This window comes from Schistocerca cancellata, chromosome 2 (assembly GCF_023864275.1).
Source record: "Schistocerca cancellata isolate TAMUIC-IGC-003103 chromosome 2, iqSchCanc2.1, whole genome shotgun sequence".
NCBI classification, from domain to species: domain Eukaryota; kingdom Metazoa; phylum Arthropoda; class Insecta; order Orthoptera; family Acrididae; genus Schistocerca; species Schistocerca cancellata.
In genome coordinates, this window is record NC_064627.1 from 549226784 (window position 1) to 549253807 (window position 27024).

At 43.8% G+C, this 27024-nt stretch overlaps 1 protein-coding gene across 1 annotated transcript in view; it reads left to right on the forward strand.

Annotated features, from left to right (window-relative positions):
* The window catches only part of LOC126156153 (glutamate receptor ionotropic, kainate 2-like), a 281981-nt gene extending 255596 nt beyond the window's left edge, over positions 1-26385 (forward strand). The window contains exons 14-15 of the mRNA XM_049916279.1: positions 6735-7003; positions 25895-26385. Of these exons, the coding sequence (XP_049772236.1) occupies positions 6735-7003; positions 25895-26023 (398 nt within the window). The 3' untranslated portion in view covers positions 26024-26385. The remainder of the gene's footprint in view (positions 1-6734; positions 7004-25894) is intronic.
* The last annotated feature ends 639 nt before the right edge of the window (positions 26386-27024 follow it).

Consider the following 27024-nt stretch of genomic DNA (forward strand, 5'->3'; position numbering starts at 1 on the left):
TGCACAGGAAACCCTCTGACGGGAAGTTTCGAGAGAACAATCGAACCACCCAAAACAAATAGAAGACGCAACAACACCAGCGCAAAAACGATTTATTACAAGTTATCCGTGGATGGTTCATGAAGGATACTCAGTTTTGTAGAACACTCGGTATAATGTCGTTTATTGAAACTGAACTACACTTCTTGAACAATCACAATATACACTCACAAAAAGAAAAAACAAATAACTAGTAGACGACTTTTCATCAAGAGCGTCGGTGAGGTCCGTCGGAGCTGGTCCTAGCTCGGCGAGGAACTGGCTGTACTGCTTGTTTTTTTTTTCTTTATTGTTATTTTAAAACCTGTACAACAGGCAGGCTGTCAGCAGCACTCTACGCTGCTCTTCAACCATAGAATACACAATGAGAAAAAACAGTGAGACGACACATAAGTTACAGAACGGTGGGCAATAAAACAGTAGACACAGAAAGACAAACACGGAGCCGTTCACACTCGACGATAATCCACACTGCAAACTGTTGATACGACGCACAAACACTGAAGATGGCGATGGCACAGGTGAACGATGGAGTGCGACGGTGAACACTGAACACTAAACACGACGGCACACACGAGACACTGATGGCGGTGATCTCCGGCGCGCGAATGTCCACTTAGCGTGTGCGAGTCCGGGGACCTGCCAAGAGGGGAAGAAGGGTGAGGTGGGGGAGAAGGGAGAACAAGGATGCCAATGGCTGAGGATATGGGGGCAGGAGGAGAGGGACAGGGGCTGTACTGCTGCTGCGCTGGCCTTATAAAGCCGGCGGAGGCAGGCGGAGTACTCCAACTTTCCCTGCATCTGTGAGGCGACCTCTGCAGGTTCGCATTAGTCTCTAGCAAGTTCTGTTTGTTTCGAAGAATTGTTTTCCTCTTGGTTGCGCCTGCAAGTGCTTGTGTATGTTCTATGGTACACAGGGGTGTCTTGAGTGTAATCTTCCTGGCAGGGGCCGTTTGTGACAACGTAACAGTTCAGTATGGAAGGCTCAACAGGGTGGAAAAAGACATCCTAATAATTAATCAGAGCGGGGTGGGGGACATCGAATCGAGCTAAATTTTGTAACTAACGCTTGTCGGGGATGCGCCATTGAGGAGCAATGTCATAAAACGGCAGTCAATCAATGACGAGTGTATGGGAGAGGAAGTATTTGGGTGACTTTTGTCGCTGTAGCTACTCAACGGTAGTTTTTCTTCCTGTGGTTATCTGGGAAATTTTACACGATTCGACATGCCTTACCCTGCTCTGACGTTACTTTCGGGTCGTTTTACCCCACACTGTAAGAACGGGCAATATCGTGGTCGGCGTATCCAGGAATACATACGATCAGAAAAGGCTGTACAAATCAGCTCGTTAAACGTAGTAACTGTAACTAAAGCATATTATCAGGCCATACTTGATAAGTTAGATAAACAAGACAAAGTCAGCACTATGTCATTTTATTTATTCAAAAGGCGCATACACCCAGAATTTTCAAGAAATAATGTCCTTTCCTTCCTAATTTGAATCCCACAATTTCTTTTAATCACTCCTAAAGAGCTGTTTTTTATACGAGGATACATTCGGAATCTATCTGTTTCCACGGTAAAATGATAGATAACTGTTTTGTGTAATTAACTCCAAAAGCTTACTTTGTAATCTCAATAAATTCGAACGTCAATCAGTGCTGTAGTTCCCGTCTGCGGCCATCTTAATGCGGTGAAGTGAATGAGCACCACATACAATTCAAATTCCGCACATTGAAAATTTATTTCTTCGTCACGCGTGGGGCAGGTGGAGTAGATTAGTTCTTCCTTACCCTTCTGTGCACGAACTATGAAAACTGTAACAAAGTATTTAGTATTTGAGGAGAATATTACCGAAGTAACTAAAAAGAGAGTACTATGATTCATCGTATCTGGTCGGGTTATTTATTTATTGCATTAGTAATATCACTTAACATTAACTAAAACAATACTAAACCAGGTTATAAAAATCAAAACACCCACAATAATGTTCTTCGAGTCACCAGGACCCGTAAAATCACTTGACGAAATGAACAACACAAAGGTACAGCTGGTTATTATCTCTGTGGGCAGAGATATTAAAGTATCATAGCTAAAGAATGTCCTGCTCTACATCAGTGGCACACAGACGTCCCGACACGACGCCAGTATTTGAATTCTATTACATACTGTTTCATGACTGTAGGAAGTGGATAGGACTTTTTAGTACCGTCAGGCAGCAAACGCTTAATATCTTGCTTCATCTGACGATCGATAATCTTGTGCTCTCTCCACGTAATTTTCTACATACTTCATTATATATCAAAATGTTAAGCTCTTAATAAGGTTCAGTTTCACAATTATTCACCCAGAACAGATATGAAAGATCTGTAAAAGACACAACACCCCCTTGCCCCTCTCATCTTTCTCGAAAATCCTCGTTTACTCTTATTTACTTATAGGACTACTGGTGAACTGTACGTATCTGTTAGATGAATATTTATTTAATCACATTTTAGGCAAACATTAGTCATAGGTACATATCTAATGGGAGAGACGATAAAGGGATGCAAGGTCGCCGTCAGAAATATTTGAAACAGCTCCAGAGCACTGTTAAAATCGGTTAAGAGGAAGGAACAAATCACAAAAACAATACATTTACTCCACTGCAAGCGCTTATACCCTGATCAACCAGCACATAATGACCAGTTACCTAACAGTCAGTATGTCCACCTTCGGCACGGATAACAGTGGCGACGCTTCGTCGCATGGAAGCAATGAGGTAGATCGCTGGAGGGAGTTGGCACCTCATTATCGTAAATTCCTTAGAGGGGAGGGGTGATGACCTCCGACGCCACGTTCAGTCTTATCCCAGATGTGATCGATAGGGTTCAGATCTGGCGATCACATTCCTCACCTTGTGACAAGGTGCACTAACTTGTTGAAAAGCGCCACTGCCGTCGGTAAACACGATCGTCGTGAAGGGGTGTACGTGACCTGCAATCAGTGTACGGTACTAAATGGTTCAGATGGCTCTGAGCACTATTGGACTTAACTTCTGAGTTCATCAGTCCCCTAGAACTAGGAACTACTTAAACCTAACTAACCTAAGAACATCACACACATCCACGCTTGAGGGATGTAGTGCCTAGAACCGCTCGGCCACTTCGGCCGGCAGTGTACGGTACTCCTTGGCCATCAAGATGCCTTGCACGAGCCCCAGTGGGACAGCTGATGCGCACATGAATGTTCCCCAGAGCATAACGAAGCAGCCGCCAGCTTGTCTCCGTCCCGCAGTACATGTGTCAATGAGCTGTTCACAGGAACATGGCGGTTCATGCCCTCTCATCGGATTGACGAAGAAGATATCGTGATTCATCAGACCACACAACGCTCTGTCACTGCACCAACGTCTAGTGCCGATGTTGATGTGCCCATTTCAATCGTTGTTGTCGATGTCGTGGTGTTAACTTGGCACATGTGTGGGTCATTGGCTGCGGAGACCCTTCGTTAGGAGTGTTCGGTGCACTGTGTGTTCAGACACACTTGTACTCTGCCCATCATTAGAGTTTATTGTCACAGTGTGCCTCCTGTCCTGTTTTACCAGTCTTTCCAGCCTACGACGATCAGCATCCTACGACGTTCGACATTTGTAAAGAGGGAGTGGCCGCCCAACCCCATGACGTCTGGATGTCCACTTGGTTTCGACACTTGTTGAAGACACTCACCACAGTGCTCCTCGAACACTCGTCAAGTCGTGCAATTTCCGAAACTCTCGTGCCGAATCTCCAAGCCACGACAAACTGCCCTCAGTCAAAATCAGATAGATCGTGAGTCTTTCCCATACTAAACACAGACAGCACGCCCACTGATACTACATGCAGTGTGAGTTTGTCTGACTAGCAGTCATTCCTCGTCAGGTGACGCTTCTATCGTCTGGACTGGTTTATATCGATAGTAGGTAGGTGGTCATAATGTTGTTGATCAGTGTAAGCGAGTCTTAGAAACGCTTTGCACTCAATGGAAGACTGTGCCGTGTTAATGGTAGTACACTCCTGGAAATGGAAAAAATATCACATTGACACCGGTGTGTCAGACCCACCATACTTGCCCCGGACACTGCGAGAGGGCTGTACAAGCAATGATCACACGCACGGCACAGCGGACACACCAGGAACCGCGGTGTTGGCCGTCGAATGGCGCTAGCTGCGCAGCATTTGTGCACCGCCGCCGTCAGTGTCAGCCAGTTTGCCGTGGCATACGGAGCTCCATCGCAGTCTTTAACACTGGTAGCATGCCGCGACAGCGTGGACGTGAACCGTATGTGCAGTTGACGGACTTTGAGCGAGGGCGTATAGTGGGCATGCGGGAGGCCGGGTAGACGTACCGCCGAATTGCTCAACACGTGGGGCGTGAGGTCTCCACAGTACATCGATGTTGTCGCCAGTGGTCGGCGGAAGGTGCACGTGCCCGTCGACCTGGGACCGGACCGCAGCGACGCACGGATGCACGCCAAGACCGTAGCATCCTACGCAGTGCCGTAGGGGACCGCACCGCCACTTCCCAGCAAATTAGGGACACTGTTGCTCCTGGGGTATCGGCGAGGACCATTCGCAACCGTCTCCATGAAGCTGGGTTACGGTCCCGCACACCGTTAGGCCGTCTTCCGCTCACGCCCCAACATCGTGCAGCCCGCCTCCAGTGGTGTCGCGGCAGGCGTGAATGGAGGGACGAATGGAGACGTGTCGTCTTCAGCGATGAGAGTCGCTTCTGCCTTGGTGCCAATGATGGTCGTATGCGTGTTTGGCGCCGTGCAGGTGAGCGCCACAATCAGGACTGCATACGACCGAAGCACACAGGGCCAACACCCGGCATCATGGTGTGGGGAGCGATCTCCTACACTGGCCGTACACCACTGGTGATCGTCGAGGAGACACTGAATAGTGCACGGTACATCCAAACCGTCATCGAACCCATCGTTCTACCATTCCTAGACCGGCAAGGAAACTTGCTGTTCCAACAGGACAATGCACGTCCGCATGTATCCCGTGCCACCCAACGTGCTCTAGAAGGTGTAAGTGAACTACCCTGGCCAGCAAGATCTCCGGATCTGTCCCCCATTGAGCATGTTTGGGACTGGATGAAGCGTCGTCTCACGCGGTCTGCACGTCCAGCACGAACGCTGGTCCAACTGAGGCGCCAGGTGGAAATGGCATGGCAAGCCGTTCCACAGGACTACATCCAGCATCTCTACGATCGTCTCCATGGGAGAATGGCAGCCTGCATTGCTGCGAAAGGTGGATATACACTGTACTAGTGCCGACATTGTGCATGCTCTGTTGCCTGTGTCTATGTGCCTGTGGTTCTGTCAGTGTGATCATGTGATGTATCTGACCCCAGGAATGTGTCAATAAAGTTTCCCCTTCCTGGGACAATGAATTCACGGTGTTCTTATTTCAATTTCCAGGAGTGTATAAGAGGGTTAGCAATACTTTCAATTATCTCCTGAAAAAAAAATTCAGCAGTAGCCTGTAAACAGTCGTTCGCGGCTGTGTATTAGTGCAAAAGTTACTAGTGCTGGTGGAACAAATACGTGTATGTACAGACTGTGCTGTATTACGATGTATGGACATGTGTGCTCGCACTACTTAGCAGCGTTACGAATGTATATAACAGCAAATGACAACGACTTATAAATGTGTCAGCTTGTATAAAGTTGATATGGATTAAAGCCAGATCATTTGCACTTGATAATGGCCTAAGGCCGAAATTGCAACAGTGGAAATAAAAAGTTTTACAGTCACTGGTGAACATGATGTCCTTCAAAAATGTGCAAATATGGTGCTCTATAGCGTCCCCTAGATTCTCCATTGCTCATATTGAATAAATTATGTAAGCGACGGGTAACACAAAATCAACATTACGCATTTCTCATTTGTTTGACCTTTTCTGCCCACGCCCCATTCCTAATCCATTACATATGGAGACATTTCTATACGTCTTTCTCACATTCACAACACCATATGGTGGCCAAAATTGGACTTAATTTTTTCCACCGTAAATCAGCTCCACATTAACACATTATAATATCTACTAATTTTCGCTGCCATACGTTAATTACAACCCACACTGGACCTGTGTGATAGCTCCGCTTTAATTACAACACCCAGCTGGTATATGAAAAGCAGGTGTGGGGCTGAGAGTTATTCGAAAGTAAGGAAATCAATCCATCCTCGAAAGAAGTGGGTTCAAAGAGACTTACTGGACCGATTCTTAAATATTGGTCATCAGTCTGGGAGCCTTATAAGTTTGGATTAATAGAAAAGATGAAGTGGATCCAACGAAGAGTGACTCGTTTTGTTACGGGACTGCTTACTCGACGCAAAAACGTTGTGATAATAGTTACCAAACTCGAATAGTAGACGCTACAACCGAAGCGTTCTGCATAACGGAGAGCTCTGCTGTTGAAGTTTAGAGAGAGAGTACTTCAAGAAGACTCAGGCATCTACATATCTCTCGTAAATAGACGAGAAAATGAGTGAAGTTAGAGCTAACAGAGAGGTTTCCCCTCAGGCGTTCTCATGTGCGAATGGAACACAGAAGAGAGGGAATAACAGCGATGCCAAGGTGGCTAGCAGAGTGTAGTTGCAGATATAGATACGGAGCAGTCGTAACGGATATATCTCCAGGAAGGCTCATCTTATGTTGGTACAGACTCACCCTACCGGACAGCCATCAGCGGGGAAGTGCTGAAGCTGCAGGAGCGAGGCAACCTGACCGCCCTCAAGGAGCTCTGGTGGAAGGCGCCCGAGGGCAAAGAGTGTCCTGCCGAGGAGGAGGGGCCTTCCAGCAGCAATGCCGAGCTGGGCATCCTCGATGTGGGGGGCGTCTTCCTCGTGCTGGGCTGCGGCATGATCCTCGCCATGATCATCAACGTCCTGGAGTTCCTCTGGAATTGCCGGACTATCGCCGTTGAGGAACAGGTGCGTGGAGCTACAACCATATTTGCATAACTAGGCAGCTCATTGCTAAAGGCCTAAAAAATGTTACATGTGCTGCTACACCAATAACATTTTCTTTTATTCTGGAGGTGGGCTACAATACAATCACCACTCACGTGCATCAAATGTGTGAAAGTAAACACAACAGATGAATTTAAAATATATATGAGTATAATTATTTCACATGAGTGTACACTGTGCCTCCGTAGCCGTTATCACGAAAACTCACAGACGTATTTCGAACCCTGCTTCGTCAGTGAGATATTGAAAGGTATGTGCTAAGGTCTGATCAGGGTAGATCCAGAAAATAAAGTCGATTGTTGCCAACCGCAAGGTGAAATGAGCATAATATCTTTGCGTAGGAGGATCTTTGAAGGTTAAGAGAGCCGGGCGCGCACAGTAAAAAACTCAGTAGTCTCAGCTAAGTGCTCGGAGGAAGCAGACGTGTGGTGATAGCTTTAAGGTAGGATTCGCGCTACGCATTTTTCAGGTTGTACACTGAGCAAACTTTAGCACGTTTATGGGAGAAGCTATAAAACTATTTCAAAAATGGTTTTTGTTAGATACTGTCCAGAGTAAGGATTTGATGTCCAAGTTTTGACGCAGTAGGTATTTTGTAAATTTTTTTGTAAGAGTGATTCGTGCCGCAAAAATGTTGGAAATGGTAGTTTTTGTATATGACTTAAATTTTTATCAACATTGTGTTTAAATCTAACAGCCTGAATCATAATCCACATCCTTTGCTTGTATGGGATATGAAAATGAGTAGTAAAGTAAAATTACCCACCAAATGAAACAACGTAAAGAAAATGAGGCCTCTATGCAATATATATGTGCAGTTCATGGTTCGAAATAGATTGTGGTATAACTTAGGTTACGAGAGCTAAGCTATTTCGAATAACTACTTTTATGCCATTGGACAACTGGCATTATTCAAGTCAAGATATAATTTCATTAAGTAAACATCAGAGCCAAAAGTTAACAGTACCATTAGCACAAATGGCATTATTCTCTAAAACTTGATTGCTGAGTCAAATACATGTTTCATTGCTGGCAAAATGGAGGAGTGCACGAAACAAGTTTGCAGACGCAGTCAGGTGCAGGTTTGTTGAATAATTATTTTGGAACAATTTTATCTTTGATACTTCCACTAATTAAAAAGGAAATAATTTTGGTTAGATACTTTCACTTTTAAAGATTATTTGGACATAATACTTTCAATATGAAGAGGCCGTGAAGTAATCACTGCAGTGAACATCGTTGCTCTCTTTCCAACGAACTGTCTACAAGACGTTGCATGGTGTTGAGTTCTTCATTACATTGGGCACAGATAGTTTGATACAACTGCAATGTTCGCGACAACTTGTGCATCGGCCTTAGAACAAATAAAGTGCAATAAAGACGTCAAATAGGACAGACAAACAGAGCATGTTGTCTCTTTTGAATGATATGAACACGCTGATCAGAACTGCGTCTATGGCTTCGTGTTTGAACAGGTGGGGTTGGTTTATACAGGGTGACTTTTTCCACCGAGTTCAAACTCTGATAGATGAGAGGATACGGAACAAAAAAGATGTAATGAACTTACGTACGGAAATGCATGGTTTCCATGCTAGAGACCATTTATTCGATCATACTTTGTTACAAAGTCTGGGTCTTATACGTGCACTACCATGCAGCCACAGTTACAGTATGCATTTCCTCCAAGAGGATCATACCGTTCCTCATACGTCATGCTGTAGCGCCGTCCCTACCTTAGTAATTGGTAATGTAGTGTGCGATTCATTTCTTTTGCTGACACCTTGTAGTGGATGTGATGCAGCGCTGTACGCAATGTTTCCGTATTTGAATCGAGAGCTTATCGACGTGGTGTTAACTTACGGAAAAGCAAATGGCAGCAGCGGGAGGCAGCAATGTTTATAGCAGGAGACCTATCTCCTCCGACAAAACCCACAGCATTCAATGTGTGCAACAGTGTTCCGCCGTTTGTCTGAGATAGGGACGTTTCAGGATGCAGGAAATCGTGAAGGGAGTACCCGAAATGTTCAGACACCAGACTTAGAGGAAAATGTGATCAACACTGTGGAAGGCGACCGCTGTGTCAGTACCAGGCAGTTGACTCTCCACTACAGGATAAGCCAGACGATCGTGTGGAACATTCTGCATGACAATTGTTACTACCCTTATCACTTACAGCATGTGCAGGGCTTACTAGCGATAGACTTTCCACATCGGGTGCAGTTTTGTCACTGGTTTCTTCACAAGGCAACCATGATTCTGGGACTTGTGTCATCCTTTCTATTCACAGAATAGGCCACCTTTACGCGGAGTGGTATCTTCAACTTTCATAACGGTCATCTGTGGGACAGTGTGCAGAACCCCCATGGTATGGTGACAGCGAATCATCAGCATCGGTGCACCCGGAATATGTTGGCCGGGATTATTGGCGACCGTATTTTGGGACCAGTCTTCGTACCACGTCGCCTAACAGGCTGAAACTATCAGCATTTCTTACGGGTGGCTTTGCCTCCACAGCTGGAAGAAGTTCCATTGATGATTCGGAGGGTTATGGTGGTGCTCCAGCCCTCTTCGCCGTTAACGTCCGGATGCATCACAATCTTGTCGTATGTGGTGGATGGATCGGACGAGGGGGTCCAGTTGCATGGCCTGCTCGTTCACCGGACCTCAATCCGTACGATTTCTGGTTAGGGTACCATCTCAAAAGTATCATGTATGTAGAGCCCATTCCAGATGTGAAGACACTGTAGCAGAGAATTCCTGCTACCTTTGACACTGTTTGGATGAAGAACGGCCGACGTGAACGTGTGAGGGCCCGCATCTCGTGGTCATGCGGTAGCGTTCTCGCTTCCCACGCCCGGGTTCCCGGGTTCGATTCCCGGCGGGGTCAGGGATTTTCTCTGCCTCGTGATGGCTGGGTGTTGTGTGTTGTCCTTAGATTAGTTAGGTTTAAGTAGTTCTAAGTTCTAGGGGACTTATGACCACAGCAGTTGAGTCCCATAGTGCTCAGAGCCATTTGAACCATTTTTTTGTAAACGTGTGAGACAGAACATGCTACGGCGCGAACACGCATGTGTTGAGGCACATGGAAACTATTTTCAACACAGACTGTAAATGTGGCTGCTTGGTACAGTGCGTGTTAGATCGCAGTCTCTGTAACAATCTATGACTGAAAAATGGTCTCTAGCATGGAACTTACGCATTTCCGCAAATAAGTTCATTACACATTTTTTGTTCCGCGTCCTCTCATCGATCAATCGGTAGAGTTTATACGCGGCGGAAAAGATCACCCTGTTTTATTTCATATAACTTCAGTTCTATCTTGACTGCAGCCAGTCTTCTAGAAGTTTTAATCTGATGGTTTCAGAGTCGTAGTTTTGATGTTTAAATGCTTATCCAACACCTTGCTTTTGAAGACGACATCGGCGAGGATCACTAGGATGAGATTAGCTGACAGCTCCCTTAATGCGGTGAAGTGGATGTGGACAACATGTGTACCCGTTCGTCTTGAACAAGTGTTGTTGGCTTTGTGCACTTCTATTCCTGCAAGTATAGCTGCAAACGTAAATATTCGTGCTGTCATTACTTATCAACTTCAGACATCAGATTTCTGATTCTTGAAGCGAATAATGTTACAAAGACGCCAAAAAAACTTTTTGTTCCTTGTTAGATGGTAGAAAAAGAATGTTTTTTTTTTTTTTTTTTTTTTTAAACAGGCTGCTCGGGGTAGAACGACCGTTAGCTGACACCTTTTCAACGCCGTTTATTAATGTGGGCAGCTGATACGTTTGCGCTGGAACAGATGGAATCCTGTCGCAAGTGATCGCTGAAACACAATTTATCTCTGAAATTTCGACGAGCGAAGAAATATTTCTGTAGGCGTTGGACAAACAAATCGTATTTTGCCCATAAAATGTGACTATGTTACAACTATCTCTGATAGTTCGCTTGTCCACAGCTCTGCTAGAAAAGCTAGCCTCTACAAATCCTAAAATTTGAGGTAAATGTGAATATGAATTGCTAAATCATACTCCATAATTTTACCCTAAAAGATTTTCAGTAACCTTCGGCTCGACAAATGTAGACCCTCTATTCCTGGCTGAGATACTCTCCACTTACAGCCAACCAGTAAATTTCATGCATCATAATATGATACTGGAGTCTCTGAATGTACTGTAGTAGTCAGACTTGTTTCATTCAATGGGTAGAGTCAACTGAAAAAATACCTATAATTAACGCATGCGAGCTACAGAGACTCCAATGCTCTTCTTCATTGTTAACTGTTCATTTTGTTCAATGGTTATATTCTTGAAATTAACGTTGAATTAGGTGCCTGTAATACTGCACTGATTCATTAATTTCCTTTTCTTCTTAAGAGTCGTTTCTTGTGTTTCGTATTACTATAAATCCGTATACACTGTCTGGCAGTAAAAGTGAAGCACTCAGGACAGGAGAAAGAAAAGAAATGAAACTCGATGGATTGAAAGAGCATGTGATTTATTTCTGTGATTACGAAATCGAGTCAAATCTGCTAAGAACTGGGCAGTATCAGCCCACTCATCAGTATGACGTTGCGTCTTCTCAGGCCTGATTGCATACACTGATTCGGTTGGCAAGGGTGCCAACAAGTCGTGGTATCGTCAGATGGGGCAAGCTGGGCCACAACTGCTGTAACTTGTCCTTGATATCCTGGATACTGGTAATAGGACGGATCTGACGTCCGAGCTGGTTCCTACATTTGTTCCATTAGGGATAGATCTGGGAATCTTGCTGACTGCAGGAGTATTTCTGCATCATGCAGACAGCTCATAGAAATACGTACCACGTATGCATGAGCAGTATCCTGTTGGAAAATGGCACCACAATACTGTCACACGAGAGATAACACATGGGAACGCAGACATGTCGTTGTACTGTCAGACTTCTCTCAGTCACTATTAGCTGTGACCCGAAGTCATACCCAATTGCTCCATACACCATAATGCCAGGAGGAACACCGCTGTGCCTCTCCAAAACATAGGAAGAGTGAGACCACTCCACAGGGCGCCACCATACTCGCCAACGGTAGTCAACCACATTAGTGCAGAACAGAGATTGATCGCTAAACGCAGCGCCACACCATTCATCAGCAGTTGCACAATATCGTGATCCTCCCTTGTGGTGGTCCGTGTCCTTCACAGTGACTACTCAACATCTGACGCTGTGCAACCCCATTACATGCTCTACCAGGCCTGGTAACAATACCAAAAACGAGCAACACAACATGGTCAGCCGGAAACTTGACGAGGAGTGGCCGAGCGGTTCTAGGCGCTACAACTCAAAATCTCCAAGATTGGGGACATTTTACTGAAGTTCGAAACTTTAGAGCGGAATTCAATGTGAGACACATATGATAGTTTTCGCAACGAAACTCTGTCTTGAAATCTGCCAGAAAATCCAAAGAGCTTCTCGTCATATGTTAAGTGCACCAGAGGCTATAACACCCCCCTGCTTACCGGGATTTTCGAAATTACTAGTTGACAATGACCGTGAATTGTGAATTTTGAACCGCGTCGGGATAAAGCATCCGAATCCGAAGTAAATAATGATTATTCCGCGGGAAACAGGGGACGTTATAACTTGATCGTTACTGAATGAGTAATTTCATTCAATAACGATCGGTAAATGAAATAATGGAAATAATTTGGAAATAAATTTTGCCAGTGGAAATTTTGCCGAAAGAAATTATTAAGTTGTAAAAGCAATTTAAAAAAATTGGCTGCCAGCTTAACTGATGAGCGACAGTACTGTTAAGTACGTGAACAACAATAAAGTTTACCTGTTTGTAGCGCAGCAGGTGGAACGGGAACTTTTACGTAAGTGCTGTGTCAGGCTCAGTAGTCATATAAAACAATGTCAGAACACTCTAACTACACTTAAACATTAATGGTTAACTTTCAATAAGTATTTTGATAGTAATTTTGTTCATAATTTCTCAGCTAAGTGCAATGCTGACAACACAGATAATTATGTATCGAGATTTTGAATAATGGGCTGCCATTCTGTCTTTAAAATTAGGTACTTTGTACAGTTTAATCTACTGATGATGAAATATATTGCCAATAATTGATTAACTATGTTTTGAATGATAATAATTCATTAATTGAGGGATTGTCAGGTGGAATAAGCTTTATAGTTTCATGAAATATCCTTGAACTAACTTCAGCTGAATATGCATTGAAATAAATTGTAATAATAAAATTTATTACCTCAGTCACTACGGTTGGCGTAAGCTTATTAAGTGCAACAAGTAACTACGATAACCAGTATGAAATTTACCCTTCACCGTCTATGCAAATAATTTGATAATTAACATATTTTCTCTTGATAATGGCGTGACACACTCGGTTCAATAGGGTAAGGATCGGAAGGAACCTACTTGGTGTTGTTGTCAGGTGGAATGTAACTGCAACACTTCGATTATAAAGTGCTTGTTATTAATTTTTGAACTTCAGAGAAAAGCACAGTCATTGGCAAGCCTTCTACAATTTTATCTTACGAAAATTACGTATATATTACTTCCCTCGTTGTCGATGGATCGACGGAATTCCACGGCAGCGACACAATGTGGCAGCGGGCTTTTACTTTTGCGACTTGGGCCCACAGTGCGCTTCACATTTAAGTCCTCGTTTCTTCAGCACTATGCCCATTAATCCATAATAACTTGCCCGGCCATGCTTCCAGTTATGCCGACCATTACTTTCCCGTCGTACTTAGATCCACACACTAGCCGTTATATGTAACACAGCTAGGACTAGCAGCACTCGACTGTACGTCTTACTCCGAGCACGGCGTCACTGCTACTACTACCCGCTGGCGCGCTCCCGCGCCCAGCGACACGACAAAACAATCTCTCTGCTGCAACGTTAACTAAATATGCCCTGACTTGCCAGTGTTAAATATTACATAATTTAAATATAGTATTTACAATACATATTTACGCTAGACAATACATCGTATACAAACAGTTTCATGTGTTAAGTAGCCGGCCGAGGCGGCCGAGCGGTTCTAGGCGCTACATTCTGGAACCGCGGGACCGCTACAGTCGCAGGTTTGAATCCTTCCTCGGACATGGATGTGTGTGACGTCCTTAGGTTAGTTAGGTTTAAGTAGTTCTAAGTTCTAGGGGACTGATGACCTGAGCAGTTGAGTCCCATAGTGCTCAGAGCCATTTTTCTATTAAGTAGGCGAAAATATTCATAGCAAGGACTGCGTTGTAGCCTCACAAGGCAAGACACAATCAATACCTTCACTGTGTGACACCAGAAGTAATATTACCGATGATGTCGTCATTAAAGCGGCGTTATTAAACACAGTTTTCCGAAATTCCTTCACCAAAAAAGACAAAGTAAATATTCCAGAACTCGAATCAAGAAGAACTGCCAACATGAATAGCTTAGAAGTAGATACCCTCCGTGCAACGAAGTATCTTAACAAAGGCAAGTCTTTGATTTCAAATGGTATATCAATACTGTATGCCGATACAAGAGCCCCATACTCAGGAATCATATACAACCGCTCGCTCGACGAAAGATCCGTACCTAAGACCGGGAATTCGCACAGGTCACATTAATACTCAAGAAAGGAAATAGGAGTAATCCGATTAATTATTGACCCATATCCCTAACGTTTGTTTGCAGTAGGTTTTTGAAACAAACACTGTATTCGAACATTATGAATTGCCTCAAAGAAAACGGTCTATTGGCTCGTAGTCCACAGAGATTCAGTAATTGTCATTCTTGTGAAATACAACTGGCTCTTTGGTCATACAAGGTAATGAGTGCTGTCGACAGAGGAGTTCGATTTGATTCCATATTTCTAGATTACTAGATGCTTTTGACATCTTTCCCTATGACAGACTTCTAATCTGATTGCATGCTATGACGTATTGCTTTAGTTGTTCGACTGGATACATGATTTCCTGCCAGAAAGGTCACAGTACATACTCGATGGTAAATCATCGATCAAACGAAAGTGATATCTGGCGTTCCCCAAGGAACCGTTACACGCACTGTGCTGTTCCTAATCTTCTTAGATTGTTCGCAGATGATGTTGTCACTAAAAAAAGTCATCATAAGATCAAAACGAATTGAAAAAAGACTTAGACACGATATCTGTACGATGCGAAAAGTGACAGTTGTCTCTGAATAAGGAAAAATGTGAGATCATTCACGTGAGTACGAAAAACCATCCGCTAAATTTCGGCTGCACGATAAATCGCACAAATCTAAAGGCTGTTATTTCAACTAAATGCCTAGGAATTACAATTACAAAGAACTAAAATTGGAAGTATCATATAGGTAATGTTGTGGGGAAGGCAAACCATTGACTGCGTTTTATTGGCAGAACACTGAGAAAATGCAACAGGTCTACTAAAGAGACTGCATACACTACGCTTTTCCGTCGTCTGCTAGAGCACTGTTATGCAGTGTCGGATACGCATCAGATAGAATTGACAGTGGTCATTGAAAAAGTTCAAAGAAGGGCAGTTCCTTTTCTGTTATCGCCAAACAGGGGACAGAGTGTCACGGATAAGCGAGTTGGGGTGGCATTCGTTAAGACAAAGGCGTGTTTCGTTGCGGAAGATCTTTACACGAAATTTCAATCTCCAACTTCACCCTTTGAATGTAAAAATATTTTATTGTCGCCAACCTATGTAGGAAGAATACTCATCGTTATAAAATAAGAGGAATTAGAGCTCGTACAGAAAGACATAAGTGTTCATTGCCGGCTGGTGTGGCCAAGCGATTCTAGGCGCTTCAGTCTGGAATCGCGCGACCGCTACGGTCGCAAGTTCGAATCCTGCTTCGGGCGTGGATGTGTGTGATGTCCTTAGGTTAGTTAGGTTTAAGTAGTTCTAAGTTCTAGGGGACTGATGACCTCAGATGTTAAATCCCATAGTGCTCAGAACCATTTGAACCATTTTTAAGTGTTCATTTTTCCCTCACTCTTTTAGAGAGTGAACTGGCACAGAAATAGTCTGAAGGTGGTTCGAAGAAACTTCTGCCACGCACTTTAATGTGAATTCCAGACCAGTCGCATAGATGTAGAACACTAATGCACTGTGGTGCCCGTTCTAACCCTCACAGAGGATTGCAACTGTAAACATTTGCATACCTGCCGATGGTGTGTACGTGTGTGAAGTTACAATGTCTTGTGGGTGCTTCACTTCTTTTTCAGGCAGTAGAGATTTGAAATAGCAACTACAACTATGTTTAATACTTAACAGAAATTGTGAATGTATCCAAATACTTGTATCAGATTGATAAAGTGTGATTAGATTTGTGCGCTGAACCATCGTACAGATCAATTAAAGGCTGCTACGTACTTTCATACTATGTATTCCTGGATATCAATTGGTGCAAGATAGTATATAAGAAATTTTTTTTCAGTTCGGCTGTTATTTTACAATTCAGTATAAAATCACAAAGTAATCAAATGTCTTTTTAAATAAGTGATAACAAAATGGTGTTTCTCCTCAAGCTACAGAGGTTGTTGGGGTCTTCAGTCTGGAGACTTGTTTGATGCAGCTCTCCATGCTACTCTGTCCTGTGCAATCCTCTTCATCTGCGAGTAGCTACTGCAATCTACAACCTTCTGAATCTGCTTACTGTATCCACCTCTTGGTCTCCGTCCACGATTTTTACCCTCCGCCCCCCTTCCCCCCCCCCTTCCCCCCCAGAGTCATACGTCCCTCCAGACCAAATTCGTGATCCCTTAAGTCTCAGAATGTTCCCTACCGACAGATCGCTTCTTCTAGTCAAATTGTGCACAAATTTCTTTTCTACCCAATTCTGTTCCTTGCCTCCTCATTAGTTACTTGATCTACCCTTCTAATCTTCAGCATTCTTATGTAGCACCAGATTACAAAAGCTTCTAATCTCTTCTTGTCTAAAGTGTTTATTGTCCATGTTTCACTACGGTACATGTCCACTTTCCGGACAAATGTCTTCTGAAAGTACTTCCTAACGCTTAAATTTATAACCGATGTTAACAAATTTCTCTTTTTCAGAAACGCTTTTCTTGCCATTACCAGCCTACATTTTACATCCTCTCTGCTTCGTCATCATCAGTTATTTTGCTGCCCAAATAGCAAAACTCATCTATTACTTTAACTGCCTAGTTTCCTAATCTAATGTCCGTAACATCACCTGATGTAATTCGACTACATTCCATTACACTTGTTTTGCTTTCGGTGATGTTCGTCTTATATCATCCTTTCAAGACACTGTCCATTCCATTCAACTGCTCTTCCAAATACTTTGCTATCTCTGACAGAATTACAATGTCATCTGCGAACCTCAAAGTTTTTGTTTCTTCTCCTCGAACTTAAATTCCTTTCCAAATTTTTCTTTAATTTCCTTTACTGCTTCTCAATGTACAGATTGAATAACATAGGGGATAGGCTACAACCCTGTCCCACTCCCTTCTCAACCACTGCTTTCCTTCGTGCCCCTCGAGTCTTATAACCGCCATCTGGTTTCCGTAAAAGTTGTAATTAGCCTTTCGCTCCCTGCATTTTACTCCTGTTACCTTTACAATTGCAACGAGAGTATTCCAGCCAACAATGTCAAAAGCTTTCTCTAAGCCTACAAATGCTATATATGTAGGTTTGTCTTTCCTTATCCTACGAGGTAAGATTAGTCGTGTGGTCAGTATTATCTCACGTGTTCCTACATTTCCATGGAATCGAAACTGATCTTCCCTGAGGTCGGCTTCTACCAGTAATTCCATTCTTCTGTAAGGCATTCATGTTAGTATTTTGAAACCATGACTTACTAAACTGATAGTTCGGTATTTCCATACCTGTCAGCAACTGCTTTCTTTGGAAGTGTTATCATTACATTCTTCTTTAAGTCTTAGAGTATAGCGTCTGTCTCATACTGTACGTCTTGCACTCTAGATGGAAGAAGTTTTGCCATAGGTGGCTCTCCCAAAGTTGCCAGTAGTTCTTAGCTCTTACTGAATGTCGTCTATTCCTGGGGCCTTGTCTTTCAGTGCTCTGTCAAGTGCTTCTCACAGCATTGTATCTCACATCTCATCTTCATCTATGTCATTGATAGTAGAAAAGTAATATCACAACTTTGACATTCAGATGAAAATACATAACTAAATAAAAAAAAATATTACTTGCAACTTTTGTACAAACAGAAACGCTCACGCTTCACATCACGCTTCATGTAATATACAATTTTGTATTGTTTGGCTTTTGGAATATAATTAACGAAATATTAATAAATACAGAAATTCTTTTATTGTATATATATATATATATATATATATATATATATATATATATATATATATATATATATATATATATATATTTCCAAATCGAGTATACAAGACCTGTTCAGATTACTTACAACACTGTTTTATTATGAATAATATAAGAATTCAATAGGAATCACACTTTCTACTTATTTCCACACTACTAGTTTCATTAGATCTTAAATACATCAACTACAACTCATAGAGTCCATATTTCTACTATAAGTATTAGAGAGCTGCAAGTAACTTTGGTTAGAAGGCCTCAACTTGTTATTAAAATTAATGCAAATGCCTTTGTGTATTAAATTTTTATGCTAGTTACTTTCCATTTCTGTTGTGTGATGTTCATTATCATTATCTAAGAGATAGAAAGTGCTGTAGAAAGACCGTTTGAAAACTGAAGGTAGCTTCCTGGATATTTTTTCTTTCTTTTATTTTTTTAACTGATTTCATTCTACAGTTACTTTAACTGCATTTATTAAACTGACTAGGATGACTTAAACATTATTGTTTACACACTACCAGTGGTTGAACTTTTTGGTTTACAAACAAGCACTTGGTTATAAATGATAAGATACCTGCGATAGATCAGCGAATGTATTCATCCAAAATTTTTGGCAACATTTTTGGGGAATAGCGAGATTGTTGGAGTCTTTGTAGCGTTTCATACAATTTAAACTCTAGGTTTCCTTGGAGGTATTGTCTTACATGCATGAAAAACTTCTGTAGTCTGTCAGTGATCTAAAACTTCTTAATGGGAAATGGAGGAGTAGACCGGCGACTCATATACACCGAGATAGCTAGAAATTAAACCTACATGGAGACTGTTTGGGCAAAACTCAATGTAAAGAGCGGACATTAACTTATAACTGCATATCTCTATCGACTACTGGACGCACCTCCACGTGTAGCAAAAAACTGTAGAGAAAACTTCAGCTCGCTAGTAATTATGTACTCCAACCAAAGTGCCATCGTCGGAGGAGACTCGAACCACCAAATGATCTGTTGAGTCAATTACAGTTTTGTAGGTCATGGGCATGAAAAAAGAGCCTGCGAATCTACATTAAATACCTAAAACAAACAGTTAGAAAGCCCACTCGTGATGGTGATGTATTGTGTCTAATGGAAAGAGGCAGACCTGTCCTCTCTGAGTATATCCAGGTTGAAACTGGCGTCAGCTATCACGTGGAAATTTTGCGATCGCCAAAGTGCAATGAACAAGTAAAGCTAGTAGAAGGATTTATATGTTCAGCAAACTGACAGAAGTGTCACATCGCAAGGAGGAAATTGAGAAATTTAACTCTGGGAAGGACCATGTGTAACAAGTGTGGCCCAAGTTAGGAAGAATAATTTGTCAAGTACTGTAACACTCTGACCAACCGGTTCCACACCTGCACTCCGTTTCTTGCTCCAAGCTTTTCTGTACTGAATTCATGTCACCACTTTTCTTCATGAAACGGACAGTGTCTTTGGTAGCACAAGTCATGGAATAAACCACTGGAACCTCATTTACCAAACAATCGTCATCGAAAATCTGTTTCATGACTGTGTTCAAAACCAGTGTAATGTATGCATAATGCTGGAAAGATCGCAATTCCTTGCATATCTTTGCGCCTTGTTTAGTGACGAATGAAATATTATTAAAATTCTGATGATTTACTCCTTAAAGTTAAACAACGTTTTCTTCAGTTAGTTCTTAATAAGTTCCCGAGTTTTTTCCTGTCACAAAAGTAAGTTGTCACCGATACTACATTTCGCATTGCTAAATCTTGATAAGCAAAGTGCACAGTACCTGATATGTAACACATTTTCCGATATGTATCGGTCCGTATACTTGTATGTCCACATGCTTTCCGTCTATGGCCTTTATAATGCTGGGCACCATACGCGCCAGTATTAGATCGGCTTGTCTTTCAGCGTTTCTCGCTCCTGTCGTAGGATGAGGCTAAATATTAGAGACGTCTACATGTCGCATTTCTGAACCGATGTCTACAAGCTTGCAAGCTACCTCATGTGGGAGGGAGAAAGAGGTGTGAATTTTATTTAAATTCTACACTCCTGGAAATTGAAATAAGAACACCGTGAATTCATTGTCCCAGGAAGGGGAAACTTTATTGACACATTCCTGGGGTCAGATACATCACATGATCACACTGACAGATCCACAGGCACATAGACACAGGCAACAGAGCATGCACAATGTCGGCACTAGTACAGTGTATATCCACCATTCGCAGCAATGCAGGCTGCTATTCTCCCATGGAGACGATCGTAGAGATGCTGGATGTAGTCCTGTGGAACGGCTTGCCATGTCATTTCCACCTGGCGCCTCAGTTGGACCAGCGTTCGTGCTGGACGTGCAGACCGCGTGAGACGACGCTTCATCCAGTCCCAAACATGCTCAATGGGGGTCAGATCCGGAGATCTTGCTGGCCAGGGTAGTTGACTTACACCTTCTAGAGCACGTTGGGTGGCACGGGATACATGCGGACGTGCATTGTCCTGTTGGAACAGCACGTTCCCTTGCCGGTCTAGGAATGGTAGAACGATGGGTTCGATGACGGTTTGGATGTACCGTGCACTATTCAGTGTCCCCTCGACGATCACCAGTGGTGTACGGCCAGTGTAGGAGATCGCTCCCCACACCATGATGCCGGGTGTTGGCCCTGTGTGCCTCGGTCGTATGCAGTCCTGATTGTGGCGCTCACCTGCACGGCGCCAAACACGCATACGACCATCATTGGCACCAAGGCAGAAGCGACTCTCATCGCTGAAGACGACACGTCTCCATTCGTCCCTCCATTCACGCCTGTCGCGACACCACTGGAGGCGGGCTGCACGATGTTGGGGCGTGAGCGGAAGACGGCCTAACTGTGTGCGGGACCGTAGCCCAGCTTCATGGAGACGGTTGCGAATGGACCTCGCCGATACCCCAGGAGCAACAGTGTCCCTAATTTGCTGCTGGGAAGTGGCGGTGCGGTCCCCTACGGCACTGCGTAGGATCCTACGGTCTTGGCGTGCATCCGTGCGTCGCTGCGGTCCGGTCCCAGGTCGACGGGCACGTGCACCTTCCGCCGACCACTGGCGACAACATCGATGTACTGTGGAGACCTCACGCCCCACGTGTTGAGCAATTCGGCGGTACGTCCACCCGGCCTCCTGCATGCCCACTATACGCCCTCGCTCAAAGTCCGTCAACTGCACATACGGTTCACGTCCACGCTTTCGCGGCATGCTACCAGTGTTAAAGACTGCGATGGAGCTCCGTATACCACGGCAAACTGGCTGACACTGACGGCGGCGGTGCACAAATGCTGCGCAGCTAGCGCCATTCGACGGCCAACACCGCGGTTCCTGGTGTGTCCGCTGTGCCGTGCGTGTGATCATTGCTTGTACAGCCCTCTCGCAGTGTCCGGAGCAAGTATGGTGGGTCTGACACACCGGTGTCAATGTGTTCTTTTTTCCATTTCCAGGAGTGTATATATGAAATGCAAGGAGTGCTGTTCAATATATAAGTGGTTTATTCAGTAAAACTGCATTAAACGGCACATGCAATAATGATTGAAATTTTATCAAATTCATTTAACAATCACTCACAAATTATTCAAATAATGATAAACAAAAATAAAAAAAAATTTGGGTCGCCAGATACTGTAGAAAGTATCAAATAAAAAAACAACAAATAGAATTGAATTGGCACCAAGAGCTCACAACAAGTGAGTTATATAAGGTGCTTGCCCTGGTATTTGCCTTTTAACATGAGCATTGTATGACTTCATTCTAATTTAACATATAAATAAATTACGTGAGACGGGTTGACCTGGTGTATTAAATGAGGAAGGAATAAAAAAACAAATAAAAAAAACAGCTCTCTTAGCGGGCAAACGGTGAATACTGTGCCTTCCGTCTTTATGAGCATCTAACACATTGCAAGGAAATTGAAGAAAGCGAAAGAAGAATGCGCAGCTAGGAAAGTGGGCGTTTTCTGTATTACCGTGTTCATAGCGTAGTCGGCGTGGCGGTGGAGTCGGCTGATTGTGTGCGGCTGCATCAAGACTCTGCCGGCGACGTAGTTGATAGCGTCTAACATGCCCTACGCTGAAAATAGTGACCGAAACCTGCTACTGGAAGTTATCATTACTGGACGACGGTATGCGTCCATCTGCAAGTGCAAACCTACGTGAAACTGCATTAAACAAAGCTCAAAACTGTTCTAACAGTACTACCGTCATCGGACATGTACTAAATCAAAATGTGATCCTGAGTTAAGGTCTTGATAACGCGCACAGTGAGTGAAGCTTGCTTACTTGGATCTAACAGACTTTGCTCCCTACGCTGTTTGCGACGAATGCAAAGTGCATCGTCTCATGACAAGCGATAAGAGAATCTTGCGACTTATCGGAAGCAGTCAAGAGTGAACTCCAGCCTCATCAGATGCAATATTCGGAATCCAAATACTAGTGCGCTCCTTGCACCTGGAGAGAGAGAGCCGCTCCCCTCCAACGTCTTGTCTCCGCCCTTCCGCAAATTACGTAGCTCTTACTATTTTTCAAAGCCAACGTTAGATTCTTGCCAATAAAGAAGTCCCTTTCAAAATTTCCTCCCTCCTTGCCGTCGCATTCCGCGAGGAAAAGAGAGCCACACTCTGTGTGAGACAGAGTATACAAATAAACCAAGACTTCTCCCTTTGAGTATTGCCGCTACGTTCCCAGGTGTTTTGCTCGCGGGAAACGGTCAAAATTCCCCGGGCCACTTGAGATTCTTGGACACCCAAGTTGTGCTGTTGCTATTCAACTCGCCGCTCTGTCCGCGTTACCTAGAATCGTGACAAAACTGTTTTTGCTCTAAATTTGTATTGTGAAGCGTGCCGACATATGCGCGCGACTGCCGCTCGCCCGTGGGCACTACCTGTGTCCACCTGGTCACCGGGCTTCCCAGCTAGGAACGCATCAGAAGAATTCCTTTCATGCACAAAGTGTACCAAGTTTGCAAAGAGAAGAATCATAGCCCTTTACCGACACAATAATTCACCTCCATCACACTTTGTATATTGCAATAAACTAATGACTGATTTTAAAAGCAATTATCTCCTTTAATTATAAACATGAAAAGCTTTGACGCTTTTCAGACTCCTGACAATAGCCGAATATCTCTGGCATTCATTTCTACACGCGTTTGATTGTCTTAGCTTTCTCGTGTCCTGCAGACATGTGTCTTCATATGTGTGGTGGCGGATCTGTGAGACAGGAGAGCAGAGCACTTGCCACAGCACACCTAGCCGACATCTTTGTCAGTCACTAAGGAAAATCTCTCTCAAACATTGTTATGACCATCTTCCTTCGCACTCAGGACATATTCCTTCGAATCATGTTTCGCTTTCACACTCTCCTTCTTCTCACGTTCAAGCGCCAAGATACAACAACGGGTGACTGAACGGCGCTCTAGTAACTAGGAGACGGTGAGGCAATTCGAGCATATGGTGCTCGAACGAACTTCGAGGAAGTCGGTCCAGTTGCTGGCCACGTCAAAAGCGATTGTATTGACACCTGCCGGAGTTACGCGGAACTACTTTCACCGAGCAGTTCTAGCGAGCATAAACGTCAGATGGAGACGCTCTGTAAAAGTCAGATATCCTGCTACTCTGGGCTATCAAATATTGCCTCACGGTCCGCATTCTCCTGACATGGCACCCAGATACTTCTCTCTCTGGAAACCATGTGTGGCAGGCATTTCCCCAAAGACGCGAGGTGGTTTCCGAGGTGGAACATTTCCCAAAGAGTCAAAACGCAGACTTCTACAACCAAGGTGCCCATCAAGTTATCCATCGTTCGGAAAAAGTTTTGCTTTGAACGCGGAATGGGTAACACCATCATCAAGTTTCATGATCGTAACTTCATTTTTTCGAGGTGATAACTAGAACTTTATGACTAACTCTTGTAGAGGTTCATAATACAGGGTGCGTCAAAAAAATGTATACACACTTTGAAGCGTCATAGAAAATTTATTTCCCGTTCTACAATGTTAAATTTCTGGAAATGGAAAGCTTAAAGTCCAATTGGAAAAATAAATATACATTGCAAATGTGATTAATGTTCAAACTGGTGGCCTTCAGCATCAATACATTTCTGCGTACGGGTCACCACTGATTCCGTACATCGTACCAAAGTGTCCAATGAGATTTCTGCGCACACCGCCTGAATCTCATTCCAAAGTGTGTCCAGGTTACGTGGTTTACGTTTGTATACCTCATCTTTTACTGTGCCCCATAAGAAGAAATCCAGCGGCGTGAGGTCTGGAAAGCGTGCAGGAAACTCGATTGGTCCCCTGCGTCCTATCCACTGGCCTGGCACATTGTGAACCAGGTATGCTCGTACGTCCCTATGATAGCGTGGCGGGACGCCATCTTGTTGGAAATAAAACTCATCATTACCGTATAATACACGAATGGCAGGGAATATGGTGTCAGAAAGCATTGATAGGTACGTTTCTCCAGTAACAGTACCTTCAAAGAGGAAAGGCCCAATGAGTCCCCTTGCAGGCAAACCACACCACACATTTACACCAGGCAAATTTACAGCCTTTTCAACTGTAATGTGAGGATTATCTTCAGCCCAGTACACACAATGGTGCCTATTGACGGTTCTATTGAGTTTGAATTGGGCTTCATCCGACCAAATTATGCTACCCATAAAACCCGGTCACGTCTCACCATCACCTGAACCCATTCACAAAATTCTAACCTTCGATCTGGATCGTCGTCACTTAGCTGTTGCACCAGCCTTGGAATGTACACACGAAACTTGCCTTTCTTCAGAATGCGTAGTACACTACTAGCACTTACATTACTCTCAGGTGCCGCTTACCTTTAAGATTTTTTAGGCGAACCGTGAAACAGTTCCAAGACCGCAGTTGTGGAATCATCACTTGTAGCTGTACGAGGTCGCCCTGATGCACATCACACACTGTTTCATGAATTACGAATTTGTCTCGTAGAAGAGTAATTGTTAACCTTGAAAGTGGTTCTGTACCATACTCACTTCTCCACAGTCTTCGAACCGCAGCTACATTCTCAAACTTCCAGTACCACTTAATTATCTGCTTCCGCGCTTCAAAGCTCAAACGCACGTCCGCCATGTTGCAGTTACTTCCTTGCCACTGCTGCCACCTGTTGAAGAAACATTACATTACTTTCTCACAGATATTTAACCTTGTAGAACGGGAAATAAATTGTCTATGACAGTTCGAAGTGTGTATACATTTTTTGACGCACCCTGTATAACGCTAGTTTTCAGGGCACTGCTCTAGGTTTACAGATCTTTCACCAAGTTAATTATATTGCAACTTCTGCTACAACAGCGCAGGGACAACAGTTTTTTTAAGACGCTGTTCAAGTGTTCACTTCATAACGATGCCCAGATATGAGCGCACCAGCTATTGAAGCCATTTTGATAGCAGACCTTCGAAAACCTCCGAACCAGCGAGATCCACCTGTCTACAAGTCAGCGACAGCCTTTTATTCAAAAAAGCACTGACCGCATGTTTCAGATCTCGCACTGGGACGCGTTCGTGTCTGAGCTGAAACTGGTGTCGCGCCTCTGCAGCGACGTCAAGCCTGTCCGCAAGAGCCACCTGCCGCAGCCGGAAGGACCGCAGCCGCCGGACGTGTGCGGGTAGCCGCCGCGCCGTACCTCGGCGGTGTGCGACCACATGGACGGAGTGTTAGTGCAAGTGCTCACAATCAGTCAAGTCTGTGGCTACTGGCATTGGATCCTAAGAGTTTTTCATAAAAACGACTCTCGATGTAAGCACATAATAGGTTTCTGCAGTCTCCAGGCTTACACACCTACATCCACATTTATACCCCGGAAGCCAACTTAATGTGTGTTGAGGTGCGTATTTCTCGTATAATCAACTGTTACCCTTTCCCTCTTCCATTCGCGGATGGCGTATGCGAAGAATGACTGTAGGTAAACTTCCGTATTAGCTCTAATTTTTCGGATTTTTTCACTGTGGTCATTTCTCGAGATATACGTCGTCGGGTGTAATATGAAGCACATGAAGGGCTTATTTCAGTAGTGGTACAAGTTCATTTTTGTTCATTCTGAGATACAGAGTCCTATAGTTAAAAGAGCGCTGAAAAACTGCAGTTGAGATACCAGAAATATTCAAGTACCGGGTGATCAAAAAGTCAGTATAAATTTCAAAACTGAATAAATCACGGAATAATGTAGATAGAGAGGTACAAATTGACACACATGCTTGGAATGACATGGGGATTTATTAGAACCAAAAAAATACAAAAGTTCAAAAAATGTCCGACAGTTGGCGCTTCCCATCTGATCAGAATACCAATAATCAGCATAACAAAGTAAGACAAAGCAAAGATGACGTTCTTTACAGGAAATGTTCAATATGTCCACCGTCATTCCTCAACAATAGCTGTAGTCGAGGAATAATGTTGTGAACAGCACTGTAAAGCATGTCCGGAGTTATGGTGAGGCATTGGCTTCGGATGTTGTCTTTCAGCATCCCTAGAGACGTCGGTCGATCACGATACACTTGCGACTTCAGATGACCCCAAAGCCAATAATCACACGAACTGAGGTCTGGTGACCTGGGAGGCCAAGCATGACGAAAGTGGCTGCTGAGCACACGATCATCATCAAACGACGCGC